This window comes from Rhinoderma darwinii, chromosome 2 (genome assembly GCF_050947455.1).
Source record: "Rhinoderma darwinii isolate aRhiDar2 chromosome 2, aRhiDar2.hap1, whole genome shotgun sequence".
Classification (NCBI taxonomy): domain Eukaryota; kingdom Metazoa; phylum Chordata; class Amphibia; order Anura; family Rhinodermatidae; genus Rhinoderma; species Rhinoderma darwinii.
The window spans coordinates 239,844,070-239,856,643 of record NC_134688.1 but is presented as its reverse complement, the minus strand read 5'-3'; the positions used below and the strand labels follow the sequence as shown (position 1 = coordinate 239,856,643).

Below are 12,574 nucleotides of genomic sequence, written 5' to 3'. Positions count from 1 at the left end.
TAGCTCTTTGAAAGTGACTATAGAAAAATGAAAAAAATAGCTTGGTCATTAGGGTCTAAAATAGGCTGGTCACTAAGGGGTTAAAGGGTACTATGATGTTGACCGCCACTTTCCCGCTGTCTTTTGTTTTTTAATTTTGGTGGGCAATTGTTTGTTGACAAAACCTCTGCCCCAAAGCTCCTTTGCATTAGATGCTTCTGGCATTTTACAGTTGACTAAGCAACCGGACTGCCAACTCTCTTGACCTCGTCTCCGGCCTTCACTTTTAAACTTCTGATGTGAGATATGGCTGTCATCCTAATTAGAGGTACTCTTTAAACCTGGCCTTTGCTACTTTTTCAGTGTTATAAGAACTCAACTGTAATATTATTATAGAAAATGTACATAATGTGAATAAAATAATATTTATAATAATATACAAATAAGGTCCATAAATTAAATTCAAACAACTCCTAGCCTGGGCCAGCCTTATTGCTACCTAAGACTAGTGTGCGTGGCTAGTCAAACGATAGCCTAAGGATAAGGCGAATTTTGACAATCACAAATTTTTGACATAACTGTATACAGCTCTAGTCTTATGGCTAGAATGGAGTTGGTACTTTACAGCACACTATACATAAAATTGCCAGAGCTGCATTCATAGTACAGGTGATGTAACATAAAAAAATATATCCAAACTAAAATATTTATATCGATTTGTTGTTGTAGGAAGACCGTATAATATTTAATAATAAGTAATTTTTCAACAATTTTAACAATATTTCTAATTAAGAAGTTTCTTTTATTCCTTCAAGAAGTTTCTGGCATTTTAAACTGCATGAAAAAAAAGCATTTTAAGACAACAGTGTTTTCTTTTTTTTTTTTTTATAATAATACATAGTTTTTTAATGATGTTTTTGAAGTCCTATAAAGAAGCATTTGGGGAAAAAATGCCCGAAAAAAACGCCAAACCCAGAGCATGCTGCATTTGGAAAAAAAAAAGCCACTGACCACAAAAATGCAAAAAAAAAACACTACAAGCAAAGAAAAGCAGTGTATGTAGTGTTTTGTATTTTTCTATAGACTTTAATGTAACTTCCAGCTGCACAAAAAAAGAACCACAAAAGCGTAAATAAAAACACCATGAAAAAACATGGAAGATTTGCAAGTCTTTCCGTTATACTTTTTCAGTGAAGATCTGAAAGAAAATACTGATCAAAATACTACCGTGTGAAAGGGCTCTTTAACCCCTATCCGCACCACGACGTACTATTGCTGGGTGATGTTTGGAGCAGGCTCACGCACTTAGCCTGCTCCATACAAAGCGGGTGTCAGCTGTGGAGTACACATCAAACATGATCGCAGGATCTAAGACGTTAAAAAGAGAGGGCACCCCCCTCTGACAGCTCATCGGCCTCCCTGCAACGTGATCAGGGGGTGCAGATGGTTGTCATGGCAGCCCAGTGGCCTAATGAAGGCCGCCAGGGCTGCCTTTCTTCATCTCCAGCTTAACAGGAGCCTGTAAAACAGACAAAAGTCTGGTTCAAGTCTCCTATGGGGTCTAATAAAATGTGTAAAATAAAGTTTAATAAAGTTATTAGTAGTGTAAAAAAATATTAAAAGTTAAAAAAGAAAAATTGGTATAGCCGTATCCGTAAAAGTCCGAACTATTACAATATACCATCAATTAACCCGCGCGGTGAACACAGTTAAAAATTAAAACATTAAAAAATAGTATTAATAGAAACTACAGCTTGCCCTGCAAAAAATAAGCCCACATACTGCTCAATCACCGGAAAAGATAGTAGTAAAACATAAAAAAACTATATAAATTTGTTATTGCTGTAATTCTATTGACCGGTAGAATAAAGTTAATATGCCATTTTTACTGTATGGAGAAAGCTGTAATAACGAAACTCCTCAAAAGGAATCACAGTTTTTTTCCTATTCCTCCCCACAAATAATTTTTTTCCAGGTTCCCAATACATTATATGGTACAATAAATAGTGCCGTGAAAAACTACAACTCGTTCTGCAAAAAACAAGCCCTCATATGGCTTTATTAACGGAAAAATAAAAAGTTATGGCTTTTGGATGATGGGGAGGAAAAAATTAAAATGAAAATCAAAAAAACTGATGTGACGGGAAGCGGTAAACAAATAAGTTTAAATCGGTAGTGTGGGAGGATGCAAAGTGGAATCAATAGCAGTTGGGGTAACATTGTTTACAATCTTAGCATACTGCAATAGACGTTCCTGCTACAACTGATATAAAGGTATTGTCTGATATTAGAAAAATGGGACTGCTTTCCAGGGACAGCACCATTCTTGTCCATGTACTGTATCTATAATTGCAGCCCAGCCCAATTTCAACCCATGGACAAGAGTGCCACTGTTCCTGGAAAAAAAGAAGACCCCTTTTTCTAATTTCACACAACCTCTTTAAAGAGGCTCTGTCACCAGATTCTGAAATCCCTATCTCCTATTGCAATGATCATTGTTGGCCAAGTTATGAGCAATTTTATATTTATGCAAATGAGCCTTTCTAATGGACAACTAGGTGTGTTTTCTCTTATTTCCAACTGGGCGTGTATTGTGTTTGTAACATCTGGGCGTGTTTACTTGTTTTACTAGCTGGGCGTTGTGAATAGAAGTGTATGATGCTGACATATGATGCTGACGCATTTTGTGACTGCCTGGTCTAAGTTTATGCTGTGTAACTATTAGGCAGCATTAATAAATGTGGGTCAATATGTTTTACTATTTATTATAAGCCTATAGGTTTTGCTGGAATACTGAGAATATTTAAGCAAGGCTCACTGGCAAAATTATATAAATTGCTGTTCACCAGAAATAAGACAACTCTCTCTATAGCACCACCTAGAGGTGGTTCAAATAGTAAATTAAGGCCTTCTGCACAGAGTCCTTTACAGCAGTGCTGTGCTGTGGTGTAGGGTCTTTCAGACTCCAGGTATACAGAGGTATTTTCCTCTCAAAGCAATGTTCCTAGAGAAGAATACCTTGGTACGGAGTCCGTTGGAGTATGCCACCATTTTTTTCCCGTTAGATTTGTACGGAATTTAACAGAAAAATACTCTGTAGGCATACAGATTTACAGTACAGGCCTCTTGGCAGTTTTATTACATCCGTGAAATGTCAGTCTGCTTGAGCCCTAATGGAGGAAAGTGTACGTTTTAAGGGGTTTGAGAGCTCGTGACCACCGGACATGCCATTCAAATTCACTCATAAAAGCATTTCCATCATATTTTTTTACTGCAATGTCTATAAACACAATATAATTTTGTTTTTCTTTTTGTTGATGGCTTGATGTCATAGAAAAATGTAAAGCTTTGTAAGAATCCCTCCATATCCCTCAAAATAATGCTTATTTCTGATCTTGATTGTAGCACCATTGCATTCTACTTTAATCAGTTTAAGTATCATTTCAGTTTTGTCTTGTTTTGTTTATATTTTTATAGTCTTTGCTTAGCTAATTATTTTATGTCGTTTACAAATAAATGGTATCAATAACATCACAGGCACTGCCTTGGTAATAATGATAGTATGAGCATTAATTTATGTTTTTCTTGTTTTAAACAATTATATGACATAAAAAATTATGTTTCTAAAATACACTGAAGTGACTCTACACTTTTAGCTAATACCGATATGTGTATACCGATATAGTTTTTCCTGAACACAATGAGGGAGATTTGTGAAACTGTTTAACAGAAAAACTGTCTTTGATGCCCATATCAAGCAACCACAGTGCAGCTCTCATTTTTCTGCACCAGCCACGTAGTCATACACTTTATTTCTCTAGAATCAGTGTGTGAACAGGTTGGAGCTTTCAACTGTCCATCAAGTCTTTCTTAGCTATCGCACCATTTAAGAATAGGGTTTTTTTTATGATTTGTGCCCTAACCAGCCATCCTGCAGCCCAGCCTTGAGTATAAAATACTACTCACTCAGGTTAGACTAGAAGGGGGAAGCATGGAGCAGGCCTGCAGAAAATTTTGAGTTTAGATGTATTCGTCTACCTACTACTTAGTAGTAGTGGAAATTAATAACTTTTCAATAAAAATATTTGACCTGTATTGTAATAGAAATTCTCCTAAACAAATCCAAATGAACCAAATATAAAACACGGATTATATTTATATGGACAGGTTTTGACTGTTTTAGTTCCCATGCTACTCTTGAAACCAGCATAGTCATCTACTGTTATGTTGAAGCGCTGGAGAAGCAAATTCAAGATGCGCCACCAGGACTATAGCACTTCATTCAGGGAAGGTGGCCACAAGTCACCATGATCCCATTACACTATTCACAGCACAATTCACAGTTGATGTAATATACAATTACTTTTCTTTGCAATTTTTCTACCAATTCTCTTTTTTTATGTGTTCTTCGATTATAACTATTTTAAAAATTCGGTTAGTAACCTTTGGATACAGACAACAGTTAAACTATACTTTGCCCTTGAAAAAGCTACCGCGAAACGTGCGTTGGGGCTCTTGCTGTGGAGTTCATTTTAGGTCTATCATGTTACATACGGGTTGGTATAGCCTCTGGGACCTGTTTTGATTTTGGGTGATTCACTGGTCTTTATACATTTACATACACACGGATACTAATGTGTTTGTGACCATCCCTCTCTATACTCTTTTGGGTCCATGATATGTTTTTCTGTTCAGGCATGCTTTTTTTGCAACATATTTGTGGTGTTTGTATTTTCTTGTATTATACATTTACAGCATGTCTGTTTGAGTGACCCCCATTGTTACTATATCTTATATTATTCTACATGTTGAGTATATGCTATTTTGAATAGCCTCATTGTTCTCCACATTAGTGTATTTTAATTGTTTGTCTTATTTTAGGTCCTGATGGCCAATATGTTTTTATGAGTATTGTAATAAATGATTTATATATTTTTGCAAGGTACTATGGTACTTGGTGTTATTCTTCCCTCTGTGGAGGTGTGATATGTCCTCACATATAGCTATGGGTATTTATAAACTATACTTTGCTGTCTGGCATGTGACCTAACAGCTAAGCTTTAACTGTGTAAGGCTGGATTTACACATACTGTTTTTTGGTGCAGCTTTTAATTCAGGTTTTACCCATTCTGTGTCTCAAAAAATTGCATGAAAAATTGCACGTGTGAATCCAGTCTATCATATGATCATCTGAGGTCCCGCAAGGCTAAAAAGAGACATAAATAAATGACTTCAATTTGGAAAATATTAAAACAACTAAACGTATATTTTACATAGTGTTGATTACTATTAATCAAGTGTTTTTTGGTTATGTCTTTTTTCTAGATTACACAGTTGAAAATTGAAAATAATCCTTTTGCCAAAGGCTTCAGAGGAAGTGATGACAGTGACCTGCGCGTGGCTCGTCTGCAAAGGTATCAAATATAGACTTCCTAACCACACATATAGCACATCTGTGCAGTTTAATGGTATTCCCATGCACAGCGTAAACACTGCCGAGTTTCCGGCTGGGTTTTCTGTACGCAAATTCCTCAGCGTTTTCGCAAGAGAAATTGACGTGAATCTGCATCGCAAGTCAATTTCCACACTTCTTTTCTAAAATGCTGCAGCGTGTGAATGAGATTTGTTGAAATCTCATCTACTTTGCTGCTCCTGTAATACGCTGTGGATTTTCTGCAATTAAATCCGTTGCAGAAAATCTGCAGCTTATTCGCCCCGTGTGCACTTACTCTAAGGGGAAACATTCCTTAGAGTAGATCCAGACACAGTGTTTTTAGGAAAAAGCCACGTTTTTAGTGGTGTTTTTCCTGGCATTTATTCTTACCTTTGTAGGGACAAAAAAAAACCCTGCGGCCAGATGTTATCTTAAAATCAATGGGGCATTATAAAATTCTATACAAACATGGTGTTTTTTTAGGTGCCGTCTTTTTAATTTTTAGGCCAGTGGCGTTTTTCCAAAATTTCAGTCTGGATTTGTTTGGGTTGTTTTTGCATTATTTAGAGGCATTTTTATCCCATAGACCTCCATAGGTTTGTTTTGCCTCTTTAAAAAGACAATTAAGTTTTAATGTGTGTTAGCGTTTTTGGTGGACTTTTTTTTAAGAAAAAAGTATGTTTTGCAAAGAGGAATCTTTGCATTACATGATCTTTGAATAACATGATTTGCAATGTGAAAAATGTCACCTAAAAAGAACACAGGTAATGTAACCCACTATTAGCAAATTACACCACCAAAAACACCATTTTACTAAAAAGATTTAGTTTTTAGATGGCCAAAATAAACACCACACAAAGAGTGTGTCAAAGAAGTGTAAGGCCAGGATGACACACAGTATTGGTGCAGTTTTTGTGGCAGTTTTTGGCTCAGTTTTTTTAGCCAAATCCAGACGTGGATCCAAAAGGAAGGAAAGGTATAAAGAGAAGACTGATGCATCTCCTCTCTTTTGTGTCCACTTTTGGTTTGACTCAAAACACTGAGCCAAAAAATGCCACAAAAACGGCATCAAAACCGTGTGTGTGATCCTGGCCTATATGCAGCCTCAGCTTGACAACAAGTAGGCACGGTTTACAGATCTATCCTGATAAATGTTCCTGTATATATTACTTCACTATTGGAACATTCCATCCAATTCATGCCTGATCAATGGAACAGATATTCAGGTGGGTGGTAGCTTGTTAGCCTGAATTCACAGATTATTAACATATACATTTCGTATTGATCAAATGGTTATCGAAAAATAATCTTTGCACTATGGCAGTTAAAGGCTATGGTCAGCTTAGTAACAATTTTTGTTTAATTGCTAAAATGCTAATTAAAAATAAAAAAAATTAAACAACTTTGCAAACAGGTAAAAAAAAATCTCACTGTTTTGTGTCTACTGTTCACATGCAAACCTATGTGTCTCTACATTTGAGAGATCCAGCACTCTGATCTGAATAGTGAAATCTTGCAGCCCTATTGTTTGTAGTCTATAACCATGGAGACACATAGGTATTCAAAGCAGCTGTGGACACAAAATGGTTGAATATTTTCAATCAAGACTTGTTTTTAGATGCATTGGAGAAATAAAAACAATTGGTCGCACTGGTGGACAAAGCACCTTTTGGAATCTAACATTTCCGTAAATCTAGATTTCATAGGACAGTTGACAGTATCTTTTTTTTACATTTATCAGATCTGCATGGCCAGCTTTGGTACTATAGTAATATAAAAAACATGTTCTAAATAAAATATAAAGTGACATAATCTGAATATTCTCTAATCTTCTTATAAAATTGTTTATTTATTGATTATGATTCAATGACAAACTTAATAAAACTAAGTTTTATTAATTCCCTTACTTCCCCAGTAAAGAATATCCTGTGATATCTAAAAGCATCATGAGACAAAGATTGGTATCAAGTCATCCAGGACAGCTGACAAGCAAGTCTGACCTTAGTGCTCTCCACGGTAGCCACCAAGGTTTGCAGCATTATCAGTATGAGAATGGGGCACACATGCAGTTTGGTGCAGCTGATGGTCAAGATCTACCGCTCAACTCCTTCGCAGCTCAGAGGGACTCTGGGCTTTTCTATCACTGTTTAAAAAGAAGAGGTATTGTACAACTAGTTTGGGTGAAATTTTCAATAATTATTTATTCACAGATCAGACATCCTTGGATCTAACATATTTATATCCATAATTATACCTTAAATGAACACTCCAACTGATACACTGGAGCAGATTTACTAATACTGTCTTAAAATAAGACAGTTTAGGCTTCCTACACACGAGCGTGTTCGGTCCATGATATACGGACCATATGTCGGCAGTATTTCCCGGACCGAACACAGTGCAGGGAGGAACGCTACTAGCATCATAGTTACGTACAATGCTAGGAGTCACTGCCTCGCTGCGGGAAAACTGTCCCCTACTGTAATCATGTTTTCAGCACGGGTACATTTTCCCGCAGCGAGGCAGGGACTCCTGGCATCGTACATAACTATTATGCTAGTAGTGTTCCACCCTGCACTGTGTTCGGTCCGGGAAATACTGCCGACATATGGTCCATATATCACGGACCGAACACGCTTGTGTGTGGGAAACCTTAGACCTAGACTAGATGCTCCAAATCAAAGATGCTGGATGGTAAATTTGGTGCATCTTTAGTTATTTCTGTGTAACTTTAAACCACTTTGGAGCTGGTTTAGTTTGCAATAAATATCTGCGCCAGAAAAACGGAGGCACAATAGGCATAATAAATCTGCCCCACTGTTTTAAGCCAATTGCAAAGCCTTAGGCAGCGGTGCATGACGCATGGAATCAAAGAACACCAAAAGTGAGAACCCAGAGTCAAGCTCCACCTTCATGGGGTCTGTACTAAGCGTACAGTTTTGCCTGGAGTGTTCCTTTAAAATTACATTACATTTGTAAAGTAGATAGTAAATACTTTGTTCTATTGCACTGAGACCATTTTTTTTAACTCTACTGTTTAAAATGTAGCTCAATTGACAGGAGGCTTTGCAGGCAAGGTTTTGGTGTCCAACAGTTAGCAACGTCCCACTGACCTACCCTGCAGTGTCCCATCATTAAAGGAAAACTCCACTATTACATTTTTCAGTTATAATACTTAGTTTTTCTTATTTTGGACTGATTTTAAGTTCTGTGAGGTTATCTTCTCCACTTCTATGTAACAACAGCATTACCCTTTGGAAGCTCAGATAAAACACAAAATGTTAGTTTACATGTCTGACAGAGAAATGGAGCTAAACTTTTGTCTCCAAGAGCAAAAAGCCGATGCCCCTGACCAGTGGCGTAACTACCGCTCTAGCAGCCGTAGCGGCTGCTATGGGGCCCAAAGCATGAGGCCCCCCCCCCCACATAGGATAGGAGATACATGTGTGATCGCTGGGACGCCCAGCGGTAAGGACAACGGGGGACCAGAAGTCCCCCAAAGTTCTCCATGACAAACCTCGGACTTCTGGGGTCTGTCGGCAGCTCCATAGAAATGAATTGTGCACCGGTCGCACTTGTGCGCATGCGTGACCAGCGCTCCTTTCATTTTTATTGAGCTGCGCAGACCCCGGATGTCCGAGGTTTGTCATGGAGAACTTCGGGGGACTTTCGGTCCTCCGTTCTCCTTATCGCTGCTAGCGATCACACATGTATCCCCTATCCTGTGGATAGGGGATACATCTCTATTGTAGGACAAACTATAGGCCGTTTTTTTTTGGGTGGGGTTGGGGGCTGTATGGCGTTATCTACAGGGGGGGCTGTATAGCATTATCTACAGGGGGGCTGTATGACGTTATCTACAGGGGGCTGTATGGCGTTATCTACAGGAGGGCCTGTATGGCACCGTTCTACAGGGGGGGCTGTATGGTGTTATCTACAGGGGGTTCTGGGGCTGTATGGCGTTATCTACAGGGGGCTGTATGGCGTTTTCTATAGGGGTCTGTATGGCGTTATCTACAGGGGAGGGCTGTATGGCGTTATCTACCGGGGGGGTTTGGTGCTGTATGGCGTTATCTACAGGGGCGCTGTATGGAATTATCTACAGGGGGGCTGTATGGCGTTATCTACAGGGGGAGGGCTGTATGATGTTATCTACAGGGGGAGGGCTGTATGGTGCTACCTACAGGGGGGGCTGTATGGCATTATCTACAGGGGGACGGCTGTATGGCGTTATCTACATGGGAGCTGTATGGCATTATCTACAAGTGGTAAGCTGTATGGCGTTATCTACAGGGGGGCTGAATGGTGTTATCTACAGGAGTGCTGTATGGCGTTATCTACAGGGGGGCTGTATGGCGTTATCTACAAGGGAGCTGTATGATGTTATCTACAGGGGGGCTGTATGAGTAAAGTTGTCAATATGTTGTGTAGAGGTGGAGTTAAAAATGCTATTAAATGCTTGTAACTGGCAAATGTTACCAGAAAAGAATACTAATATCCTTGGAACTTTTAGCAGTAATAGCTCGATCAGCAAATTCAAGATTAGTAGAACTAAGGGAACTCTAATTTGAAATCAGTTTTCAGTTGTCTTTTTTTTTTTTTTCCTTCTTTATTCCTATGCACATGTGATGAATTTAAATTTTTTTCCATGTTTTTTCATATTACATATTTCTATAGCAAATGAGATACAAGTAAAATTATATAAATAAATGGTTAGGTAACGGTTATTGTTAATGATTTGCTTCAAAGTTAGAAGCCAGTTACAGGAATAATTTCTGTTTATCGACCACACACATAGGGCTACATTCATAAATGCGGTTTTTGATGTTGTTTTTGTTGCAGTTATAGCCAAAGCAATGAGTAAATCCTCAATGAAGGGAAAATATAAAGGAAAGAGTTCATCTGGATTCACATTCAGTTTTATGTTGCAGTTGTTTTTTTTTTTAGCTTAAGCCAGGAGTGGATAATAAAGAGAGTATAAGTTTTTCCTCTATACTTTTTCCTTTCTTTTTTATCCACTCCTGGCATTGGCTCAAAAACGGCATCAAGACAGCACATGTGAATCCAGCGTAATGATAGAGGACTGACAGGAGGTAAGCTTAACATAACCACATATATAGTAGTTGACTGATCGACCATTAGCGTACTGTTATCTGCCACAACTCACCTATAAACATGTATATTTGGCTCAGTTGTGTGTGTGACATTTCAGTTGAAGGTGATAACTGGCTGTCAGGACAACCTGTTGCCGCTTCTCTAATCGGGAAAAAAGAAAGAATGAACAAATTTAGGCCTAATGCATATGAGCATAATTGAATTTGACTTGTAATATGGTATACGAAACGGAGCTGTATTTCACACTGTAATGCAGCCACTTAGTTCCAAGTGAGGCTTAGTTTTATGGATCACGTTTTGCTCTAGAAGTACTAAATTCTGTGCTCAGTCTAATATATAGCTTGGAGCAACATTTACCGTAACTATTGGTAACAATGACCCTAGCCACCAGGCCAAGAGAAATCTCCTCCCGGCCAGATCTAAATAATGAAAATGTCAATCAGATCCTCAGAAATGACATTCATCGATAGTTTGAAAAACAGTTGCTTGTAAAAGGGGCCTTTAGAATCTGATATTTCCTGTTTATTAGCTTACTTAAAGGGGTTGCCTGGTTTCAGCAAATAAATAAAATTTTACAGAATACCTTCTGCATTAATTCCTCACAGTTTCCAAGACTTGGCTTATTGTTTCTCAGTAAGAACATTCATTGTTTACCTCCAGTGGATAACATTTTATCCATGGTCATGTAATAGACACGAAGGTGCTGGAAATATTTTTCTCCACTGTAAGTAATCAATTAATGTTCCTATGGAATAAAAACAAGTAGAACTCTTGAAAACTGTGAGGAATTAATACAGAAAGTATTTTGGAGATTTTTATAACTTTTAATTATACAAAAAAAAGCATTGATTTGCAGAAACCGGACAACCCCTTTAATATATTAAAACTGTTGTTTGTAGGTCTTAATAAATCATCTGTGACAAGTAGAACCTTAAAATCTTTAACTTCTTGATATGCCTGTCGTGTATTGCCTTAAGTTTTAGTTCTTTATTTTACAGAGGGTGCACGCCACCTTGACCTTCCTTGCAAGCGATCTTATCTAGATCCCTCTTCTTCTATGGCAGATGATCACTACTTTCGATCACCTCCACCATATGACCAACAGATGCTAAGTCCACCTTACCGCAATGAAGTGGCACCAAGAGATGCTTGTATGTACTCGACTTCAGGAGCAGAAATAGCTGGAGTATCAGGTGTTGATGATTTACCTCCTCCACCACCACCTTTAAGTTGCAACATGTGGACTTCTGTTTCACCATACACAAGCTATAGTGTCCAAACAATGGAAACTGTTCCATATCAGCCTTTCCCAACCCACTTTACCACCACCGCCATGATGCCTCGTCTTCCAACAATTGCAAGCCAAGGATCACAGGCACCAAGTGAATCACACTTCAGTGTATACAATCAGCTTTCACAGTCTCAAGTACGGGAGAGGGTTCCTACCTCATCCTTCCCGAGAGAGAGAGTGCATCCATCTTTATGTGAAAGAAAGCCCCCATCTCCACACATAAACACAGCAAATGAGTTTTTATATTCCCAAAGTTTTTCATTATCCAGAGACTCTTCACTACAGTATCATTCCGGTATGGGGACTGTGGACAACTGGACTGATGGATGACTGTAGTTCCAACATATACAATATTTGAGTTGTTCTATTGTCCCAGACAATCTGATCTGTTATTACCTGTGGGTAACCTGCACTTAAGTAAAATATCACCCATGAATCAACTGAAGATTTATTATTAGTCGAAAGAGGGTGAAACCCCCATCTAGATGTCTTGTAGCTTCTATGGATGAAACATTGAGTTAACAAAGAAAGCTATAATAGAAAATACAGCAAACTAACTTGTAGAAATTGCCTGGAATCACTAAATCTTTGCATGCTGAATAGCTATTTATACACACACATATATATATATATATATATATATATATATATATATATATATATATATATATATATATATATATATATGTGTGTATATATATATATATGATATATATATATATGTATATATATATATATATATATATATATATATA

At 37.8% G+C, this 12,574-nt stretch overlaps 1 protein-coding gene across 1 annotated transcript in view; it reads left to right on the top strand.

The window, feature by feature from the left end:
- Positions 1-12,181, top strand: part of TBX4 (T-box transcription factor 4) — a 130,735-nt gene extending 118,554 nt beyond the window's left edge. The window contains exons 6-8 of the mRNA XM_075850428.1: positions 5,305-5,393; positions 7,329-7,573; positions 11,527-12,181. Of these exons, the coding sequence (XP_075706543.1) occupies positions 5,305-5,393; positions 7,329-7,573; positions 11,527-12,149 (957 nt within the window). The 3' untranslated portion in view covers positions 12,150-12,181. The remainder of the gene's footprint in view (positions 1-5,304; positions 5,394-7,328; positions 7,574-11,526) is intronic.
- Positions 12,182-12,574: the final 393 nt, after the last annotated feature.